At 48.7% G+C, this 23,754-nt stretch overlaps 1 protein-coding gene across 1 annotated transcript in view; it reads right to left on the bottom strand.

Annotated features, from left to right (window-relative positions):
* Positions 1–23,754, bottom strand: part of LOC137367174 (calpain-14-like) — a 105,148-nt gene that overhangs the window by 13,863 nt on the left and 67,531 nt on the right. Inside the window, exons 18-22 of the mRNA XM_068028610.1 lie at positions 22,250–22,307; positions 22,057–22,118; positions 19,754–19,822; positions 18,253–18,331; positions 11,439–11,555 (exon numbers count right to left, since the gene is read on the bottom strand). Coding sequence (XP_067884711.1) covers positions 11,439–11,555; positions 18,253–18,331; positions 19,754–19,822; positions 22,057–22,118; positions 22,250–22,307 — 385 coding nt within the window. The remainder of the gene's footprint in view (positions 1–11,438; positions 11,556–18,252; positions 18,332–19,753; positions 19,823–22,056; positions 22,119–22,249; positions 22,308–23,754) is intronic.

Below are 23,754 nucleotides of genomic sequence, written 5' to 3'. Positions count from 1 at the left end.
ATAAATGAACTGTTAATGGGTAAACATAAAGTAAAGTGGGAAGTATTCACAGAAACACTTAGTATGATACAGAACTATTACATACCCAAAAAGGTAAAAGCTCCATGTACAGTTAAATAACTATGGTCAACAAACAGTGTCAAAATAAAAGAAAAGGCTTCAGGAAATGCAAACAAATGTGAAATCCAATAGATTACAAGAGCTTTAAAAAGCTGCATCAGTACACAAAAAATAATTAAAGGTTCAGAAAGGCAATATGAAATCAAAGCTAACAGCGAAACTTTTTAATAAATATATGAAGAGAAAGGGAGTAGTGAAGGAACATAGGAAACAGGAGCAGGAGTAGGCCATTCGGCCCCTCAAGCCTACTCAGCCATTCAGCTAGATCATGGCTAATCTTCTACCTCAATGCCATTTTCTCACACTATCCCCATATCCCTTGATATCTTTTCTATGTGTCCATTGAAGAAAGATGCAGGTTAAATAGAATTATATTGAATCAGAGCACAGAAACAGGCCATTCAGTCTGACTAGTCTGTTCCAGTGTTTATACTCCACAGGAGTCACCTCCCAATTTAATGACCTCTTCTCACCTTTCCCTCATATCCCTCTATTCCCTTCTCCCCTTAAATGCATCAATGATATCTTCTTCATCCACTCTATGTAGCAACAAGTTCCATTTTTAAAACTCTAATTAAAAAAGAAATTTCCCTGAAATTCTTTATTTGATCTATTAATGGCTAACTTATATTTATGTCCCCTTGCTCTGGACTCACCCACAAGAAAAAAAAACAGCTTCTCCATATCTCCCAGATCAAACCATTTTTCATTTTCAAGATCTCTATCAGGCTTCCTCTTACTCTTCTGTTTTACAGAGAAACAAATCCTAACCTGCTCGATCTTTCTTGATGGTTTTAGCCTTTCAATTCTGATAACTCCCTTGTCAATATTTTCTATGCTTTCTCCAGTGTTTCAATACTCTTACTATGGAAACTAGAACTGCACTCAGTACTGCAAGTGTATTCTAACCGAGGATCTATATAAATAGCATTGCCTCCCTGCTTTTGTATTCCATTCCTCTAGTTTTTTTGCACTATGACCGTGTGAACTTGTGCTGCTACTTTTAGCGATTTATGCATCTGTTTCTCCAAATCTCTTGCGCCTCTATCTGATTCTTACCTTCCGAGGAGTAAGCAGCCTCCTTATTCTTCCCACCAAAATAAACCACTTCACCATATTGAATTGCATGTTCATCTATTCCTGTATTTTGATGCAGTCGTCCACACCATTTTAATAACTATATCCACCCCCGTTTCAAACTGGTATCATCTAAAAATGTTGATACTATAATTGCAATTTCTGAGTTGAAATGATTTATGTATATGGTGAGCAATAGCTCAGCAGACTGAATGTGGACATTGCAGCACTTCAGGAGACACGCCTCCCTGCGAGCGGATCTCTAAGAGAGCAAGACTACACCTGAAGAACCAAGACAGCATGGAGTGGGCTTCGCCATCAGAAACTCCTTGCTCAGCATGATAGAGCCACCCTCAAATGGTTTGGAACGCATACTGTCCATCCGACTGCTCACCACCTCTGGTCCAGTACACCTACTCACCTACACGCCAACACTCTGCTCCCCACCTGAAGTTAAAGACCAGTTCTACAAGGAAGTCCATAATATCACTAGTAGCATCCCCAATACCGAACACCTGTTTCTGCTGGGGGACTTTAATGCCAGGGTTGGGGCCGACCATGACTCATGGCCCTCCTGCCTTGGGCGCTATGGCATTGGAAGGATGAATGAGAATGGACACAGACTGCTTGAGTTATGTACCTATCATAACCTCTGCATCACCAACTCGTTCTTTCACACTAAACCCTGTCACCAGGTTTCATGGAGGCACCCAAGATCAGGTCGTTGGCACCAGCTGGACCTCATCGTCACAAGGCGAGCCTCTATAAACGGTGTCCAAATCACACGCAGCTTCCACAGTGCGGACTGCGACACCGACCACTCCCTGGTGTGCAGCAAGGTTAGACTCAAACCAAAGAAGCTACATCACTCCAAGCAGAAGGGCTGCCTGTGCATCAACACTAGCAGAATTTCTTATCCACAGCTGTTACATAAGTTTCTAAATTCACTTGAAAAAGCCCTTCAAAACACTCCTACAGGGGATGCAGAGACCAAGTGGGCCCACATCAGAGATGTCATCTATGACTCAGCAATGACCACTTATGGCAAACGCGTGAAGCGGAATGCAGACTGGTTTCAAGCTCACTTTGAAGAGCTGGAACCTGTCATAGCCGCTAAGCGCATTGCACTGCTGAACTACAAGAAAGCCCCCAGCGAGTTAACATCCGTAGCACTTAAAGCAGCCAGAAGTGCTGCACAAAGAACAGCCAGGCGCTGCGCAAATGACTACTGGCAACACCTATGCAGTCATATTCAGCTGGCCTCAGACACCGGAAACATCAGAGGAATGTATGATGGCATGAAGAGAGCTTTTGGGCCAACCATCAGGAAGATCGCCCCCCTCAAATCTAAATCAGGCGACACGATCACTGACCAACGCAAACAAATGGACCGCTGGGTGGTGCACTACCTAGAACTGTACTCCAGGGAAAATGTTGTCACTGATACCACCCTCAATGCAGCCCAGTCTCTGCCAGTCATGGATGAGCTGGACGTACAGCCAACAAAATCGGAACTCAGTGATGCCATTGATTCTCTAGCCAGTGAAAAAGCCCCTGGGAAGGACAGCATTACCCCTGAAATAATCAAGAGTGCCAAGCCTGCTATACCTTCAGCACTCCATGAACTGCTTTGCCTATGCTGGGATGAGGGAGCAGCACCACAGGACATGCGCGATGCCAATATCATCACCCTCTATAAGAACAAGGGTAACCGCGGTGACTGCAACAACTACCGTGGAATCTCCCTGCTCAGCATAGTGGGGAAAGTCTTCACTCGAGTCGCTTTAAACAGGCTCCAGAAGCTGGCTGAGCATGCCTACCCTGAGGCACAGTGCAGCTTTCGAGCAGAGAGATCGACCATTGACATGCTGTTCTCCCTTCGTCAGCTACAGGAGAAATGCCATGAACAACAGATGCCTCTCTACGTTGCTTTCATTGATCTCACCAAAGCCTTTGACCTCGTCAGCAGACGTGGTCTCTTCAGACTACTAGAAAAGATCGGATGTCCACCAAAGCTACCAAGTATCATCACCTCATTCCATGACAATATGAAAGGCACAATTCAGCATAGCGGCACCTCATCAGACCCCTTTCCTATCCTGAGTGGCGCGAAACAGGGCCGTGTTCTCGCACCTACACTGTTTGGGATCTTCTTCTCCCTACTGCTCTCACATGCGTTCAAGTCATCAGAAGAAGGAATTTTCCTCCACACTAGATCAGGTGGCAGGTTGTTCAACCTTGCCCATCTAAGAGCAAAGTCCAAAGTACGGCAAGTCCTCATCAGGGAACCCCTCTTTGCTGACTATGCTGCATTAACATCTCACACAGAAGAGTGTTTGCAGAGAGTCATCGACAGGATTACAGTTGCCTGCAACAAATTTGGCCTAACCATCAGCCTCAAGAAAACGAACATCATGGGACAGGACGTCAGAAATGTTCCATCCATCAATATCAGCGACCACGCTCTGGAAGTGGTTCAAGAGTTCACCTACCTAGGCTCAACTATCACCAGTAACCTATCTCTCGATGCAGAAATCAACAAGCGCATGGGAAAGGCGTCCGCTGCTATGGCCAGACTGGCCAAGAGAGTGTGGGAAAATGGTGCACTGACACGGAACACAAAAGTCCAAGTGTATCAAGCCTGTGTCCTCAGTACCTTGCTCTATGGCAGCGAGGCCTGGACAACGTATGTCAGCCAAGAGTGACGTCTCAATTCATTCCATCTTCGCTGCCTCCGGAGAATCCTTGGCATCAGGTGGCAGGACCGTATCTCCAACACAGAAGTCCTCGAGGCGGCCAACATCCCCAGCATATACACCCTACTGAGTCAGCGGCGCCTGAGATGGCTTGGCCATGTGAGCCGCATGGAAGATGGCAGGATCCCCAAGGACACATTGTACAGCGAGCTCGCCACTGGTATCAGACCCACCGGCCGTCCATGTCTCCGCTTTAAAGACGTCTGCAAACGCGACATGAAGTCCTGTGACATTGATCACAAGTCGTGGGAGTCAGTTGCCAGCGATCGCCAGAGCTGGCGGACAGCCATAAAGGCGGGGCTAAAGAGTGGCGAGTCGAACAGACTTAGCAGTTGGCAGGAAAAAAGACAGACGTGCAACGAGAGAGCCAACTGTGTAACAGCCCCGACAACCAATTTTATCTGCAGCACCTGTGGAAGAGTCTGTCACTCTAGTATTGGCCTTTATAGCCACTCCAGGCGCTGCTCCACAAACCACTGACCACCTCCAGGCGCTTATCCGTTGTCTCTCGAGACAAGGAGGCCAAGGAAGAAGTGGTTCCATCACAGAGGCCTGCAGACCACCACTTCCTGCCACTGAGAAACTTTCCAAACTCTTACAATCTGTTTTCTCTTTTGCACATATCTTTCAACCAATTCTTTACTGGGTCCCCAACTCCACATACTCTGACCTTTGCCTTGAATCTCTTTATGTGGCACCTAAAGAAAGGCCTTCTGAAATGTCTTATTTACTCCTTTACTTCCGGAAATTCAATAAGTTTGGTTAAACATAAAATCATAGAATGGTTATAGCACAAAAGGAGACCATTCGGCCCGTCATGGCTGTGCTGGCTCTCTGCAAGAGCAAGTCACCTAGGCCCACTCCCCCACCTTTCCTCAGTGCCCTGTAATTATTTTTTCTCCCTTCAGTTAAATATCCAATTTCATCCTCCTTTTAGAAATTCATGATTATTTTTATTATGTTCTCCATCTCTAGATGTTTTAGCAAATATTCTAATATCTTTCCTACCAATGACATTAAGCTAGTTGGGCTTTAGTTCCCTAGGTTAGTTCCATCACCTGGTTTGAAGACATAGGAACATCGGAGTAGGAGTAGGCCATTCAGCTTATCAAACCTGCCCCGCCATTCAATAAGATCATAATTGATCATCTACTTCAAAGCCTTTTTCCCACACTATCCCTTTCCATGATTCTATCAAGTGCTGTAATCTGCAGGGCTACAGACCAAATGATGGAAGGTGGGATTAGACTGGACAGATCGTTTTTCGACTGGCACAAACACGATGGACAAAGTGCCCTAAACTTTCTATGATTCTAGCCCATGTCATTGGTATTTAGAAATCTGTCAATCTCTACATTAAACATACTCAATGACTGAGCTTCCACAGCCCTCTGGGGTAGAGAATTCCAAAGATTCACAACCCTCTGAGTAAAGAAATTTCTCCTCATCTCAGCCCTAAGTGGCTTCCCCCTTACTTTGAAATTGTGTCCCCTGGTTCTAGACTCCCCATCCAGGGGAAACATCTTACCTGCATCTACCCCATCAATTCCATTAAATATTTTGTGGGTTTCAATGAGATCACCTCTCATTCTTCGAAACTCTAGAGAATACAGGCCCAGTTTCCCCAATCTCTCTTCATAGGACAGTCCCACTATCCTGGGAACAAGTCTGGTGAACCTTGGTTGCACTCCCTCTATGGCAATAATATCCTTCCTAAAGTAAGGGGATAAAACCTGCACACAGTACTCCAGGTGCGGTCTAACCAAGGTTCTATATAATTGAAGCAAGACTTCAGTACTCAAATCCTCTTGTGATAAAGGCTAACATACCATTAACCTTCCTATTTGCTTGCTGCACCTGCACGTTAGCTTTCAGTGACTTATTGACAAGGACACCCAGGTGCCTTTGTATATTTACACTTTCTAATTTCTTACCATTTAAGAAATACTCTTCACATCTATTCCTCCTACCAAAGTGGATAACCTCACAATTTTCCACATTAGATTCCATCTGCCACGTTCTTGCCCAAAACACACATTTCCACCTAGTTTTGTGTCATCTGCAAATATGGAAATATTACATTTGGTCCCCACATCCAAATCATTGATATATATTGTGAACAGCTGGGGCCCAAGCACTGATCCCTGCGGTACCCCACTTGTCACAGCCTGCCAATGCGAGAATGACCCATTTATTTCTACTCTCTGCTTTCTGCCTGTTAACCAATCCTTAATCCATGACAGTAAATTACCTCCTATCCGATGTGCTTTAATTTTGCTAACCAACCTCCTGTGGGGGACTTTATCAAAAGCCTTCTGAAAATCCAAGCATACTATGTCCACTGACTCCCCTTTATCAATTCTGTTAGTAACATCCTCAAAAAACTCCAACAGGTACGTCAAACATGATTTCCCATTCATAAATCCATGTTGACTATGCCCAATCAGATCACTATTATCCAAGTATCCATTTATCACATCCTTTGGAATAGATTCTAGCATTTTCCCTACTACTGATGTAAGGCTAACAGGTCTGTAGTTCCCTGTTTTCTCTCCCCCTCCCTTCATAAATAGTGAGGTGACATTTGCTACCTTCCAATCTGCAAGACCGTTCCAGAATCTATAGAAGTTTGGAAGATGATCACCAGTGCATCCACTATCACCACAGCTACCTCTTTCAACACCCTGGGATGTAGAATATCAGGTCCCAGGGCTTATCAACCTTCAGCCCCATTAATTTCTCCAATACTACCTTCTTACTAATACTAATTTCCTTCAATTCCTCATTCTCCCTAATCCCTTGGATCTCTAATTCTGGGAGATTTCTTGTATCTTCCTCAGTGAAGACAGATACAAAGTAATCATTTAGCTTCTCTGCCATTTCTCTATTCCCCATTATAAATTCTCCTGACTCTGCCTGTAATGGATCCACATTTGTCTTAGCCAAATGTTTCCTTTTTACCTACCTACAGAAGCTTTTACAGTCCGTTTCTATGTTTTTTTGCTAGTTTACATTCATATTCTATTCTCCCTTTCTTTATCAGTTTCTTGGTCCTCCTTTGCTGTATTCTAAAATCCTCCCAATCTTCAGGTTTACTACTATTTCTGGCGACTTTATAGGCCTTTTCTTTTAAACTTATATAATCCTTAACTTCCTTTGTTAACCACAGTTGAATGACTTTTCTTTTTGGGTTTTTGTGCCTTGAAGGAATGTATTGTTGCTGTTAACTATGTAATAATTCATTAAAGACTATCCATTGCCTATGTACTGTCATCCCTTTTAATGTATTTCCCCAATCCATCTCAGTCAATTTGCCCTTCATGCTATCATAATTTCCTTTGTTCAGATTTAACACCCTGGCTTCAGATTGAACTACCTCACTTTCAAACATAATGTAAAATTCTATCATATTATGGTCACTCATGTACAAGATTATTAATAAGCCCTTTCTCATTACATAAAATAGCCTGTTCTCTAGTCGGTTCCTCAACATACTGCTCCAGAAAACCATCCCTAACACATTCCAGAAAGCTGTCCTCGACAGCATTAGTGGTCATTAGGTTTACCCAATCTATATGCAGATTGAAGTCATCCTTGATTACTGTATTATCCATGCTACATGCTTCTCTAATCTCCTGATTAATACCATGCCCCACACTACCACAACTGTTTGGTAGGAGTTATTTATAGGCCACCAATGTTTGCTGCCCCTTGCCGTTTCTTAGCTCCACCCAAACAGATTCCACATTTTGTTCTTCCGATCTGAGATCCTCCCTTACTAATGTACTGATCCCAGCCCTTATTATCAGTGCATCACCACCTCCTTTTCCTTTTTGCCTGTCCTTCCTAAATGTCAAATATCCCAGTCTTGGTCATCCTGTAGCCACATTCCCATAACCATACACATTTACTTCTATTTGTGCCTTTAAACTTTGTGGCAAATGCTGCATGCATTCAGATAACCTTGTCTTTTAGGAACATAGGAACAGGAGTAGGTCATTCAGCCTTTGAGCCTGCCCTGCCATTCAATATGATCATGGCTGATCTTCCATTTCAATGCCTTTTTCTCACATTAACCTCATATCCCCTTATGTCATTTGTATTTTGAAATCTGTCAATCTCTGCTTTAAACATACTCAATGACTGAGCTTCCACAGCCCTCTGGGATAGAGAATTCCAACGATTCACAACCCTCTGAGAACCTTTAGACATTATTCTGCATTCTGAGCCTAGTTGATGCTCGCCTGCCTTCTAATGTCACTTGCTACTATTCTACTTCCTGTTACTGGTCTACTTCCTTCCAATTTGAGCTACCCATCAGGTTCCCATCCCCCTGACAACCTCATTTAAACCTTCCCCACCAGCAATAGCAAATCTTCCTGCGAGGATATTAGTTCCAGTCCTGTAGCCTGTTCATCTTGTACAGGTCCCACCTGCCCCAGAAATGGTCCCAATGCCTCAGAAATCTGATGCCCTCACTCCTGCACCAATTCTCCAGCCATATGTTCAATCGATCAATCCTCCTATTCCTATGCTCACTAGCACGTGGCACTGGGAGTAATCCTGAGATCACTGCTTTGGAGGTCCTGCTTTTTAATTTCCTTCCTAACTCCCTAAAATCTGTTTTCAGGACCTCATCCCCCTTCCTACCTATGTAATTGATACCAATGTGGACCACGACCTCTGGCTGTTCACCCTCCCCCAGAAGGATGTCCTGCAGCCACACCGTGACATCCTTGACCCTGGCACCATGGAGGCAACACACCATCCTGGAGTCATGTTTGCTGCCACAGAAACACCTGTCTGATCTCCTGACTATTGAATCCCCCATCGCTATTGCTCTTCCACTCTTCTTCCTCCCTTGCTGTTCAACTGAGTCACCCATGGTGCCACGGATTTTGCTCTGGCTGCAATCCCCTGAGGAATCATCACCCTCACCAGTATGCAAAATGGAAAATCAATTAGCAACCAAGATAGACTCAGAACTCCTGCACTACCTGCCTGGTTCTCCTAGACTGCCTGGCGGTCACCCATTCCCTCTCTGCCTGCATGCTCCTAACCTGTGATGTGACCACCTCCCTAAAGGTGCTATCCACGTAGTCCTCCACCTTGTGGATGCATAATAGTGACTCCAGCCACCGCTCGAGTTCCAAAACCCAGAGCTCAAGCTTCTGCAGCTGGTGATACCTCCTGCAGATGTGTTCATCTAGGACACGTGGTACATCCATGACTTCCCACATACCGCATAGGATGTACATTCCACTTGGCCGAGCTGACCTGCCATACTGTAACTTTAAAAATTATTCATTACAATTAGAATAAGTAGAATAACTCATCAGTTCCTGACCAATCAGCTTCTTCTCCTGTACCGAAGTAAGAGACAGCTGCTGTAGGCTGAAAAAAGGTAGAAAAGGAAAGAAAGGTGTACTTCCCTTACTGTATTCCCTCACTCACCAAACTCCCACTTTACACTCTGCACATTCGCCTTTGTTTCGTCTGCCTTCCAATTTTGCTTGCTATTTTTCTACTTCCTGTTACCAGCTTTACTTCCTTCCAATTTGAGCTACCCCTCTGGTTCCCATCCCTCTGACAAGCTAGTTTAAACCCTCCCCAACAGCACTAGAAAATCTCTCTGTGAGGATATTAGTCCCATTCCAGACCAATGAATTACATTTTCTGTTTTTCAGTCCTTTTACTCTCTATTCCTTCAACTATCGAATTCTGTTCATGGACAAGATGAGCTTTTGACAGGGCATGGAATCATAGAATGTGCAGCACGAAAGAAAGCCATTCGGCCGATTGAGTCTGTGCTGGCTGTAAAGTGTTTTATATAGGTTATACAAGCATATGTTTTATATAGGTTTAGCATAATTCCTGGCTTTTGTACTCTATGTCTGTATTTATAAAGCCCCGAAACCTGTATGCTTTGTTAAGCAGGTTATGCACAAACACATCCAGGTCTCTCTATTCTTGTTACCTTTAAAATTGTACATTTAGCTTATGTTGTCTCTCCTCATTCTTCTTACTGAAATGTATCATCCCACACTTTTCTGCATTGAAATTCACCTGCGAGATGTCTGTCCATTCCATCGGCCTGTGTCTTCGTGAGGTCTATTACTATCCTCCTCACTGTTTACTACACTTTCAATTTTTGTGTCTTCTGCATGAGGGGAGATAGGAGAGAAACTAGAGAATTATGCCAGTTCAGGCCAGGGCAGGGGTGGAATCTTAGCATAAGTTTGAACTAGGGGAAGGTAGGGAAGCAGCAGTGATAGCTGAAAAGGTGGTCTCAATCTCCGTAACGAAAAAGTCCATGAGCTCCTCACACTTGTCAGGTCAGGTTGGGGGAGGTAGGGGAGAGGGTTTCAGTAAGATGGTTTGTCATGGACATGAGAAGCCAGGGTTTTTCTTTGCGTTCTGGGATCATCCTGGAATAGTGATTGTAATCCCAAGATTACCACCATTTTTCATTCAATTTAGCTCCTGATAGTCCGTTAGCAGGACATCCTCCCCAGTCCTTCCTATATCCTTGTTTCCAATATGCAGAGTGGATTTAATGGGCCCCCTGGAGAGGGACTAGGAGGCGGTGGTGGGGTGGAGTGGGGGGGGGGTTGTTGTCATAGAATTACGATGGTAGGCTGGGAGTGGAGTGCCTGTCACCTTCCTGTTGCAACGCAATGAAGTTAGGGACGGGAAAGGCCAAAGATGGTAGGTTGTGACAAGTGGTGTTCTCAGGGGTCGGCACTGGGGCCTCAGCTTTTCACCATATATATCGATGTTTTGAATGAGGAATATAGAGTTTTATGTCAAAGTTTGCTAATGACACATTGCAAAGGCATTTGGGAGCCCAAGTACACAAAAGTACAAGAAGTAATCAAAAGGTTTGTGGAATCCTGGCTTCTATCTCAAGGGGTTGTAATACAAAGGGGAGCAGCTTATGCTTCAGGTGTACAGAGCCTTGGTTAGACCCCACCTGGGGTACTCTGTTCAGTTCTGGGCATACCTCAGGAAGGATTGATTGGCCATGGAGAAGGTACAGAGCAGATTCACCAGAATGATACAGGGCTTCAAGGGTTAAATTATGAGGACACTTTATGTAGACTTGGCTTGTAGTCACTTGACTTCGGTTGATTGAGTTTTTTGCTTCTTGTGTTCAAAATCATGAGGGGTCTGGACAGTCGATAGGGAGAAACTGTTTCCATTGGCAGAAGGGTCGAGAACCAGAGGACAGTGATTTAAGGTGGTTGGTAAAAGAAGCAACATCGACAAGGGAAAACCTTTTTTTACACAGCAGCGCGTGGTTCAGATCTGGAATGCATTGCCTGAGTGTGCTGGAGGCAGATTCAATCGTGAGTTGGATAAATACTTGAAAAGTAGAAATTTTCAGAGCTACGGGAAAGAGCAGGGAGTGGGATTAATTGAATAGATGTTTTAAAGGTCCAGCTTCCCTGCTCTATGGTTCAATGATTCTAAAGAATCACTTACTAGTTGTAAATTCCACACGGAGGAAGCAGTTGATGAAACTCTCCAGACTGATCCTTCCTGATGAGTCACCGTACCTCAGAGCCATGAGTTTGACTGCAGAGTTAGTTACTTCAAAACCTTAGAGACGCAAAGAAAAGAAGCAGTGAGTATCAGCAAGTCAAACAGTATTTATTATCCAATAAGAAAATAACCATAATACAACAGGGAAAAATTGACATTTACTGTGAGAACCGTTACATTTTATCAACACAACAACCATCTGTTTTTTTAAACTTATTTCTGGTGAATTTAGTGCTCATTGAGGTGAGGGATGTTTGTGCCAAGGAATGTAACATCCACTAGTGCTAGAATCAAGAATTCCTAGAACTGGTACATTAGAGGTTAGATACAGAGTAAATCTGCTTCTATGCTGTCCCATCAAACACTCCCAGGGCAGGTACAGTATGGGGTTAGATACAGAGTAAATCTGCTTCTACACTGTCCCATCAAACACTCCCAGGGCAGGTACAGTATGGGTTAGATACAGAGTAAATCTCCCTCTACACTGTCCCATCAAACACTCCCAGGGCAGGTACAGTGTAGGTTAGATACAGAGTAAATCTCCCTCTACACTGTCCCATCAAACACTCCCAGGACAGGTACAGTATGGGGTTAGATACAGAGTAAATCTCCCTCTACACTGTCCCATCAAACACTCCCAGGGCAGGTACAGTATGGGGTTAGATACAGAGTAAATTTCCCTCTACACTGTCCCATCAAACACTCCCAGGGCAGGTACAGTATGGGCTAGATACAGAGTAAATCTCCCTCTACACTGTCCCATCAAACACTCCCAGGGCAGGTACAGTATGGGGTTAGATACAGAGTAAATCTCCCTCTACACTGTCCCATCAAACACTCCCAGGGCAGGTACAGTATGGGGTTAGATACAGAGTAAATCTCCCTTTACACTGTCCCATCAAACACTCCCAGGGCAGGTACAGTATGGGGTTAGATACAGAGTAAATCTCCCTCTACACTGTCCCATCAAACACTCCCAGGGCAGGTACAGTATGGGTTAGATACAGAGTAAATCTCCCTCTACACTGTCCCATCAAACACTCCCAGGGCAGGTACAGTATGGGGTTAGATACAGAGTAAATCTCCCTCTACACTGTCCCATCAAACACTCCCAGGGCAGGTACAGTATGGGGTTAGATACAGAGTAAATCTCCCTCTATACTATCTCTTCAAACACTCACAAGGCAGGTACAACACAGGGTTGGCTGCTGCCGAATTGGATTGCTGACTGCTGATTGCAGCAACAAGGAACAGTTGACAGTGTTGCAGTCAGTTGCTGGAGGTGCTGCTGGAGAGGGAGTGACAGATTGAAAGAAAGGTTTTTCCATGTTGGCAACAAAGGAAGGCAGAGAACTGAAAGGTCTTCTGTGAGTTTGTTTCACATTGAAGTCTTTTTCATTGATTGTTGGGGGTGGAGGAAGAAGATACCTGAAGACCTTGGGTGGGGCTGTATTGTTCAATACGGAGCTCCTGTGTTTAACATCTTTGAATAGGGAGCTCCCTCCCCATGCCAATTACCTAGCATGGGACAGCTGGAGCTGCCCAAGTGAACAGACTTTTTATCTGAACATTGAAAGAGGCGTGTGCCTGGGCAGCTTACAGCTGTCCCAGGTGAAGACATCCCCAATCCTCCCAACCGGAGGACCAGCTAAAAGACGTCTTTTTTTTGTAAATACCAACAAAGACTGATTCCTCCTGGCCTTCCTCTCCCTCAGCCTCTTCCCCTTTACTATAATCCTTTAAGTGTTTGCATTATCAATTTATTATTGTATTTACTTTTTTTTTTTTGCTCTCTCAACGAACAGTGCATGTAACTCTAAAGTAAAAACAAAATACTGCGAATGCTGGAAATCAAATAAAAACAAGAAATGCTGGAACCACTCAGCAGGTCTGGCAGCATCTGTGGAAAGAGAAGCAGAGTTAACGTTTCGGGTCAGTGACCCTTCTTCGGAAGGTTCCGAAGAGCATTGGGACGAATTAAGGCAATGGCCGAGGTTGTCGGCCCCTTGGCCATTGTCGCAGCCTCAAAGATGTACGGGAAGGCTGTGTTCTTCCTGAAGCCCGAGCGGGTGGTGTCCCTGGTCCTGAATAAGGGGCTCACTGTGGGGGGGACCTTCCTGCCGGTGGACCCTCTGGGGGCCACTGCACAGTGGATCATGCTATCAAACACCCCATCCTTCCTTCCCGATGAGCTCCTCCTCCCCCATCTGCACCATCTGGGGGAGGTGAGGTCAGAGATCACCCTAGTCCTGGCTACGGAGGTGGAAGGGGGTCCTGAACCGCTGGCACCCATAGACTCCAGTTCCATTCAAGAACCCAGAGAGGACCCCTCCACCATCGATCCTGGGGGTGGGATCATGACAGAGGCGGGACCAGCTGGCGCGGCAGGGACACCTGCCCCATAGTGTGCGATGGGTGTGTCGGCCACTGGCGATGATGACCCGGAGGAGGATGGGGACTCGATGTGGGACACAGAGGACGATCTTGAATCCATCGCCAGTGATGCAGTGGACTCTCTCGTGCCTCCCACCAAGTCTCCTCTCATCCCCACAGCAGAACTCCAGGACTTCCTCGTGGCATGCAGGGGTTGCCGCAATAAAGTTCAGCTGGCCCTTGGCCGATGGTCAAATCTGGCACTGATCATCCAGTCCAGGGAAGGGCGCGGGTGTGAAACTGGTTGAGAGGTGCCGATTTAAAGCGTTCCTCAATGGGTTGCTGGGGGAGTGGAAAGTCAGATGCACTTCCGCTCCCTCCTCACAGTGAGGTGTTGGTGATGGGTTTCTAAGTACTTTTGACATGAAGATAATCATACCCAGCCTCAACATCAATGGCAGCAGGGGGGTCTCACCACAGATTTCACAATCTCTCAGTCCTTATGGAAGGGAGATATGCAGTGTGTTTTCTGCAGGAAACCCACACCGTTCTGGGAGACGAAGCCACCTGGCTCCTGGAGTGGAAGGGTGGGGCCTACGTGAGTTACCTCACCCCTATTTCTAGTGGGGTGGCCATCTTGTTGGCCCCGACCTCTCAGCCGGAAATCGTGGGGGTCAAGGAGCTTGTGTTGGGCCACTTGCTCCACCTTGCCATTCACCTGGGTAGCGTACCGTTCCACTTTATGAACGTGTACACGACTAGGCCCGGCGCGTTGCACGCGCACTTCTTTAATGAAGTGTCCACCCTCTTGAGCTCTATCAATAGCGGAGAGTGCATCATCCTCGGGGGGGGAAATTTTAACTGTACCCTCGAGGTGGGGAATCGCTCTGGTCCCCAGCGTGGCCAAGCATTGGTGGAGACGTTGAGGGAACTGATCAGCTCCCTCAACTTTGTGTGCGTCTGGCGGAATCTCCATCCCGACTCCAGTGCCTTTGCCTGGAGGGTGTATGTCTCCCACGTCTCGGCGGCCTCCATGTGGCTGGTGCCGTGCTCGGACCACCACCTGGTGTGGGCGAAGTTCACTCCGCTCTTCACGTGGGCGGGGTCCGTGTACTGGCACTTCAACAACCGGCAGCTGGAGGATGAGCGATTCCGGGACTCGTTCCATTGATTCTGTGCCGACTGGAGAAGGAAGCAGGGGGGCTTCCCCTCCTTGAGGCTATGGTGGGATGTGGGCAAGACTCACATCCATGTCTTCTGTCAGGAGTATGCGAAGGGGTCAATCAAGAGGCGGGAAGCCGCGATCGGGCGCCTGGAGAGGGAGATTCTCGTCTTGGAATCTCGCCTCGATCTTGCTGTCGTGGACCCGGCCCTGTGGCAGGCGTATAAAGAGAGGATGGGCGCGCTGATGGACCTGCAGTTTGTAGGGTCCTGAGGCATATATGTGAGGTCACGGATCCAGATCCTGGACTGCGTCTCACCCTTCTTCTACTTGCTGGAAAAATGGCAGGGGGTCCATAAGCTGCTGGCCGATGACGGATCCTCCGTCACAGATCCGGAGGGAATGTGCCATTTGGTCCGTACCTACTGCGGCACGTTGTTCTCTCCGGATCTGTCTAGCGAGGATGCGCGCAGAATTTTGTGAGAGGACCTGCTGAAAGTCAGCCCGGAGGGCGCTGAATGATTGGAGGCTCCGCTCACGTTGGCGGAGCTGACCGACACGCTCCACCAGCTCGAGGGGAAAATCCCCGGGGCTGGACGGGCTGACCATGGGGTTCCTCAGGGCATTCTGGGATGTCCTGAGGGGCGATTACACATGGGTCCTGGGGGAAAGCCTGGCAACCGGGGAGATGCCCCTCTCGTGGCGAAGGTCAGTCATCATTCTTTTCCCGAAGAGGGGCGATCTCCGTCTGCTTAAGAACTGGTGTCCAGTCTCCCTCCTCAGCACAGATAATAAGATCTTTCCCCAGGCCATGTCTACCTGCCTGGGCTCCGTGCTGTCCCACATGATCCATCCCGACCAGTTCTACACGGTCCCGAGCAGGTCCATCCAGGACAACATCCACCTGGTCCAGGACCTGATCCATCTTTCCCAGAGGACTGATCTGTCTTTCTCTCCCTCGATCAGGAGAAGGCATAGGACAGAATGGATCATGAATATCTTTTTGGGATTCTGTACGCGTTTGGACTGGCACCATATTTTGTGGCCCGGGTACAACTTTTATACGCCACCGGAGAGTGTCTGGTTAAAGTTAACAGGTCATTGACGGCGCCCCTTCATTTTGGGAGAGGAGTGCGTCAGGGATGGCCCATGTCCAGCCAATTATATATCATTTGCATGGAGCCACTCCTGTGCCTGCTTAGCAGGAGCTTGACGGGATTGGCTTTACGCAGGCTGGGCATGTGAGTCGTCCTATCGGCTTACGCCAATGACGTGCTCCTCACGGTCACAGATCCTGTTGACTTGCGGAGGATGTGCGACTGCCAGCACACCATTTCTGCCGCGTACACCATGAGGATCAATTGGGAGAAATGTTCTGGACTCCTGGTGGGTCAGTGCTGGAGGAGTTGACAACTTTTGCGTGGAGCACCAAGCACCCCCTCTATCTGGGAGTCCACCTTAGCCCCACTGAGGAAGCCTGGCTGGCAAACTGGCAAGAGTTGGAGGCGAAAGTCACCACTCGGCTGGAGCGCTGGACAGGACTGCTCCGAGTACTTTCCTACAGGGGCCGAGCGCTAGTCATAAACCAGTGGTGGCCTCAATGCTTTGGTACTAGTTGGTCACTTTGGCCCCACCCCCTGCATTGGCTACCAAGATCCAGAAGAAGCTTGTCGATTTCTTCTGGGGCAAGAGGAAACACTAGGTCTCTGCCACTGTCCTGAGTCTCCCGATTGAGGAGGGCAGCCAGTCGCTGGTATGCGTCCGCACCCAGGCTGCAACTCTCCACTTTCGCACCCTGCAGAGATACCTGTACGTCGAGTGTCTCCCAGATGGTGTGCGCTGGTGACATATTTTTTCTGCCGGGGCACTGCCTTCAAGATGACACACAGCTCCCGGTGGAGAATGTTAGCCCCGCCTCTCTGAGGGAGTTGACTGTCTTTTACTGGGATCTATTCAGAGTCTGAAATATAGTCGCCTCCAGTCAGGGAACTCCCCCGCCGGCGGCTGGCTCCGGGGACAGACCGATGGGCGGAGGAGCAGCCGAAGCCCCTGGGATGCCCCTCAATGTGGGTGACGAGGGGGCTTGGGACTGCGGTGTGCTCCCGACTGAGCTGACCCCTGGTCAGCCGGAACTGCTCATCGGACCCAGGCCCCGAAACCCGCCTCGGCAGCTGGTCCCACATAACCTGAGCCGCCTCTCAGAAATGCCCTCCATGCCATTCCACACAGTGTGGAGGGGTTTCCTGTACTGGCTGCTCCTGCACAGTCTCCACTTCCTCGCCCTTGTCTGCCACCTGGATACACCATGGTGGTCCGTGTTGCCATCTGGCAGCGAGGAAAAACCCCGGTGGAGGTCTCTCTACGCGGGAGTCCTCCCCCTTTACATAGGGAACTTGGGGTGGAGGGTGCTGCACAAGGTAGTCCCGTGCAATAGACTTTTAAGTAGGTTCACGGACTCCCAGGCCACATGTAATTTCTGCAGCCTGGACGAGTCTGTGTTCCATGTTTATATGGAATGTGCGAGGTTTCAGCCCCTGTTCAAGTATTTGAAGGGGCTGCTCAAGTTTTGGTTGCACATCAGCCCCAGGCTCCTGATCTTTGGGCACCTGCTGTGAAGGGGGGTGGGCTGGGAGGGGGATCTCCTCGTAGTCTACTCCTGGGCCTGGCCAAGGTAACAATTCACAGGTCCAGGCTGCGGGCCGTTGGGGGGTCCGTCCACCCTGATTGCCTGCCCCTCTTCCGAGGTTACATTCAGCCCGTGTGTCCCTGGAGAAGGAGCATGCGGTGTGCGCCAGTTCGCTTGAGGCCTTCTGTGACCAGTGGGCACCGCAGGGGCTAGAGTGCATCATCGATGCTGAGAATGGCATTTTAATTAGAGTTTTTGTTTACTTATCTGTTTTTTATAAAGTTATTCAATTAAAATGTATATAAAGGGGGCCTGGGGAATAAAGGCCCCCTCAACTGAAATAAAAGGGGCCTGGGGTATAAAGGTCACCTTATATTTTTTTTAAAACGGGGTTAGATACCGAGGAAAACTCCCTCTACACTGTCTCATCAAGCATTACTGCTCAGTGAATTCCCTGTGTACTCATGAGAAAAATGATCTCACCTCGAAGTGCCCTCTACTCTAAAGAAGACAAGCCCAAGATCATTAACCTCTCCCCGTAATTTAAACCCCCGATGGTCAATCCTATAACAAGGAATAAAGAGAGAGTTTACCAGCTTCCTGCAAGCTGTTAGCCAGTTGTAGCGGATGCAGCAAACCCGAGCCATCTTGATCCATATTGTGGAAGAGATCCTAACACAAGATAAAACAACTTAGAGAAGTTTCCTCCTGAAATCTCAGAGGGCTCACTGTCCTGGTGAAGGGACACTTTTTACTGGATCTTCATTATTCTTTGCCTCTCATCAAAAATGTTCCATTTTACTCTCCTCCTCCCGTCTTGACTCTTTCTGCCTGGTGTGAGCTGGAGGGAGCCAGCTGGCTATTTGGCTATGGTCAGACACCACAGCCAGCATCAGCACACTCACAGCTTCCAGGAAAGGCTGGGGGAGGGTGTGGTGAATGGGTCACTGAGTAACAATCAGGACTGTGAACGTTAGCTAATTTTAACCAAAAGAAAGAAGATGCTGGAACATTCCACTCTGCCTTGGGGTGGACATCAGGTATCCAGGGAATGGAGAGGCAGGAAATTGAGATACAAGCCTTCCCTGCCTGTCTCCCGTCCCAGAGAGATCCACAATGAATTCAAACAGAGGGTGGGCTGGGCACTTGGTCCGTCGCCCTCCCCCACTCCTGTTCTGCTCCAGTTTAGAGTGGGCTCCTCAACACTACCCATCCAACCTGAGCAATGTAGCCAACAGAAGGAAGTAGGTATAGGGGTAATTAGACGCCCACCATCAGAGAACGTCGCTGAACACTTTGGTGGATCTTTTAATTTGCCCCCTCTCCTGAACTGTGGCAACCTCCAAAGCAGCCTTTAACATCCTGCCCAATCTTCCAGAGTCACAAACTGGCATGGGGACCATTGGACTCAATGTGGCAACTGAAGGGGATTCAGTAATTACATTACAAGAGGACTAGAGGTTGTGTCTGCTCACAAAGTGCAATCTGAAGGAAGTGGAGTGAGAATGTCAGCACATGTATTACACAGGACATGAGTGAACTGGTTGGCTTTTTGCATCACTCAGGCAGCTTTCGTGGTCATTTTCTCGTGCCAGCCCAGAAATGATCAAATTTATTGAATTCAGTTTCACATCTCACTATGCTGGGATTTGAACTCACAATCTTGCGTTGCTGGTCCAGTAACATAACCATACAATACCAAGGGAAACTGCAATAGTCGCAGTGTCAAAGGTTATGGACTGGGGTGGGGGGGGGGGGGGGGTAGAGCTGAGACTGGGGGTGGGGGTAGAGCTGAGACTGGTTGGGGGGGGGGGGGGGGGGGGGGGGAGGGTGAGAGCGGGTGGTGGTGAGGCTGGGGCAGTGGGGGTGGGTAGAGCTGATATTGGAGGGGGGGCGGTGGGTGTGTAGTGGTGAGGCTGGGGGGCATGGGTAGAAGGTGTCTCAGAGCTGCAGACACATAACGCAAAAAGGTGGCATGTGGACCGGCCACAGTCAAGGACCATGGATTATGGTAGAAGTGTCACACAATGAGTAAACTGCGCATGACGATTAACAAAAACACCTTGTGAACCTTTTCCATTTGCTTCATTGTACCTTAAAAAGCTCCAGTTTTTCCCATAGGCATCTGAAATTGTTCTTGTCAAGTCGTCCTGTTCCATTGAACTGTGTCACCAGTTAAATCTCAACATGCTGAACAGAGTGTGTAAAACTCGAGTGTAATTTATGCTACAATTTGTCAGACAGTTTTGCTGCTGACGAGCACGCCTGAAATGATATTATGTAAGAAAGAGGTGATTTTCCAGGTAGTTACTGAAGAGGTAGGAGCCAATGGCAGTAGGAAGGAGCTGGAATGAACAGAGCGTAAGTCTTGACTGTGCCAAGTGTAAAATGGGTGATAGCAAATCGGCAAGCTGTTAAACAACTCTCTGATTGTATTCCACAGCAGTCGCTGCAGATACAAATTAGGACATGTAATAACGAAAAGCTGACTGACTTTCATCCATTTACCCTAATTCCTAAAGACAAGATCGACTCCAGGGCATGTGAGGCCAGAGGAAATCAATTCACATCTTAACTTGTTTCCAAAACACTCAAATACACAGTCAGAGTTTGTATTTTGTCAATGTGGAGATCACACTCACTCCTTGCCAAGACACCCTGCACGTACTCAAGATTGGAGAATGTGGGAAAATTGCCAAGAGCCAAATCTAAAGCAGCCCCAAACATGCAAGGCTGAAGTTTAGCATAGTAAAAATTAAGTCTCAGCTCTACACCCCCCCCCTCCAGTCTCAGCTCTACACCCCCCCACTCCAGTCTCAGCTCTACACCCGCCCCCCTCCAGTCTCAGCTCTACACCCCCCCCCCTCCAGTCTCAGCTCTACACCCCCCCCCCTCCAGTCTCAGCTCTACACCACCCCCCCCCCCAGTCTCAGCTCTACACCACCCCCCCCCCCAGTCTCAGCTCTACACCCCCCCCCTCCAGTCTCAGCTCTACACCCCCCCCCTTCCAGTCTCAGCTCTACACCCCCCCCCCTCCAGTCTCAGCTCTACACCCCCCCCCCTCCAGTCTCAGCTCTACACCGCCCCCCCCCTCCAGTCTCAGCTCTACACCCCCCCCCCTCCAGTCTCAGCTCTACACCCCCCCCCTCCAGTCTCAGCTCTACACCCCCCCCCTCCAGTCTCAGCTCTACACCACCCCCCCTCCAGTCTCAGCTCTACACCACCCCCCCCCCCCAGTCTCAGCTCTACACCCCCCCACCCAGTCTCAGCTCTACACCACCCCCCCAGTCTCAGCTCTACACCACCTCCCCCCCAGTCTCAGCTCTACACCACCTCCCCCCCCAGTCTCAGCTCTACACCACCTCCCCCCCCAGTCTCAGCTCTACACCCCACCACCCCCCAGTCTCAGCTCTACACCCCACCCCCCCCCCAGTCTCAGCTCTACACCCCACCCCCCCCCAGTCTCAGCTCTACACCCCCCCCCACCCCCAGTCTCAGCTCTAGCACACCCAGTCTCAGATCCAACCGCCCCCACCCCCCAGTCTCAGCTCTACCAGGCACCCCCCTCTCCCACCAGTCTCAGCTGTACCGTTCCCAGTCGCAGCTCTACCCCACCCACACCCCACCACCTGCTCCTGTCCCCGGTCTCTCTCCCCCAGTCCCCGGTCTCTCTGGTAGGATGGTGCAGTGTCAAACAGAGCCAAAAGAACTGATTTCTCTGGCCACAAAATTTGCTCCATCTCCAAGGAACCTGCCAAAAAATGGTGAACAATTTGCCAAAAGCCTCTTCCAGATAACTTTACTGGCCCATCTGGTTTAACAAAGTGCCCTTCATTTAGTGATTCTCAGTTTAATGTCTCATGTGACAGAGCAGCTTTCCCTCACGCACTGCTCTGGTCTGTCTGCCTGGATTAGCAGCAAGGGTGCCACGCTGGTGTGGAGGGGTAGAGAGACGGGGAGATAGAGGGATGCATGGTAGTAGGTAGGCAGGGGAACAAAATGATTCACTGGATGGTTGGGGACAGAGGAAGACACAGGATACATGAGAAGATACAGGAAAGCAGGAGAGAGATGAAGATACACAGGAAAGTAAGGCTACAGAACAAATGGGGACAGAGTGACGTCAGATTACGGAGTGCATGTTCGCAATAGTTCTCCCACTTCTTTATTACAAGGAGCAGCAGAAACACTTGGACTAGAGCATAAACAGTGGAAGAAGCCTCCTGCAGGAATGAATCTGCATTGAAACAGGTGGGAGACAGGGGAAGGCAGGGTAACATCGAAAAACAAGGATAGACCAATACAGACGGGTAGAACATAAAAACAAGCAAGGCTGGAGTCATAAGTTATAATGTATGATGAATATTATGACCAGATAGACTGAGGTTCAAGGATACATCCATTAGCAGCACAAACACTCTGCAGCTATCCAGGCTGAAACCTTCCGATCTCCTCTGGTCTGTGGTAGTAAATAAAAAGAATGTGGACTCAGTGCAAACAGTGGCAGGTAAACAGCACAAGAAGGGTGAGGAAAGGCAGCTCGAGAACTCAGCTGGAATCCATTCATCACATCAGAAGCCAGTTACTCACCATCCAGAAAGACTTTGTTTAAGATACTCTGTAACCCAGCAGCATTAATCTCTGGGCTCTGTGGGTCAAAGAGACAGCATTGTTTAGATCCAGACAGTATGAGATTCAGACAGGATTGTTTAGCTGGCAATGATAAGATTGCAGCAAATTTTGAATTTTACAATTTTCCCTCTGGGACTGGGTGGTTCAGTGGATCACACACTGTCCTTGTTCCTCTGGGACTGGGTGGTACAGTGGGTCACACACTGCCCTTTCCCCTCTGGGACTGGGTGGTACAGTGGGTCACACATTGTCCTTGTTCCTCTGGGACTGGGTGGTACAGTGGGTCACACACTGTCCTTGTTCCTCTGGGACTGGGTGGTACAGTGGGTCACACACTGTCCTTGTTCCTCTGGGACTGGGTGGTACAGTGGGTCACACACTGTCCTTGTTCCTCTGGGACTGGGTGGTACAGTGGGTCACACACTGCCCTTTCCCCTCTGGGACTGGGTGGTACAGTGGGTCACACACTGCCCTTTCCCCTCTGGGACTGGGTGGTACAGTGGGTCACACACTGCCCTTTCCCCTCTGGGACTGGGTGGTACAGTGGGTCACACACTGTCCTTGTTCCTCTGGAAATGGGTGGTACAGTAGGTCACACAGTGTCCTTTCCCCTCTGGGACTGGGTGGTACAGTGGGTCACACACTGTCGTTTCTCCTCTGGGACTGGGTGGTACAGTGGGTCACACACTGTCCTGGTTTCTCTGGGACTGGGTGGTTCAGTGGGTCACACACTGTCGTTTCTCCTCTGGGACTGGATGGTACAGTGGGTCACACACTGTCGTTTCTCCTCTGGGACTGTGTGGTACAGGGGGTCACACACTGTCGTTTCTCCTCTGGGACTGGGTGGTTCAGTGGGTCACACACTGTCCTTGTTTCTCTGGGACTGGGTGGTTCAGTGGGTCACACACTGTCCTTGCTCCTCCGGGACTGGGTGGTACAGTGGGTCACACACTGTCCTTTCCCCTCTGGGACTGGGTGGTACAGTGGGTCACACATTGGCCTTTCCCCTCTGGGACTGGGTGGTTCAGTGGGTCACACACTGCCCTTTCCCCTCTGGGATTGGGTGGTTCAGTGGGTCACACACTGGCCTTTCCCCTCTGGGACTGGGTGGTTCAGTGGGTCACACACTGCCCTTTCCCCTCTCGGACTGGGTGGTTCAGTGGGTCACACACTGTCCTTGCTCCTCCGGGACTGGGTGGTACAGTGGGTCACACACTGTCCTTGCTCCTCCGGGACTGGGTGGTTCAGTGGGTCACACACTGTCCTTTCCCCTCTCGGACTGGGTGGTTCAGTGGGTCACACATTGGCCTTTCCCCTCTGGGACTGGGTGGTTCAGTGGGTCACACATTGGCCTTTCCCCTCTGGGACTGGGTGGTACAGTGGGTCACACACTGTCCTTGCTCCTCCGGGACTGGGTGGTTCAGTGGGTCACACACTGTCCTTTCCCCTCTGGGACTGGGTGG

The sequence above is a fragment of the Heterodontus francisci genome, chromosome 3 (genome assembly GCF_036365525.1).
Source record: "Heterodontus francisci isolate sHetFra1 chromosome 3, sHetFra1.hap1, whole genome shotgun sequence".
NCBI classification, from domain to species: Eukaryota; Metazoa; Chordata; class Chondrichthyes; order Heterodontiformes; family Heterodontidae; genus Heterodontus; species Heterodontus francisci.
The sequence above is the reverse complement of the archived record's forward strand: the minus strand, read 5'-3'. Positions and strand labels throughout refer to the sequence as shown.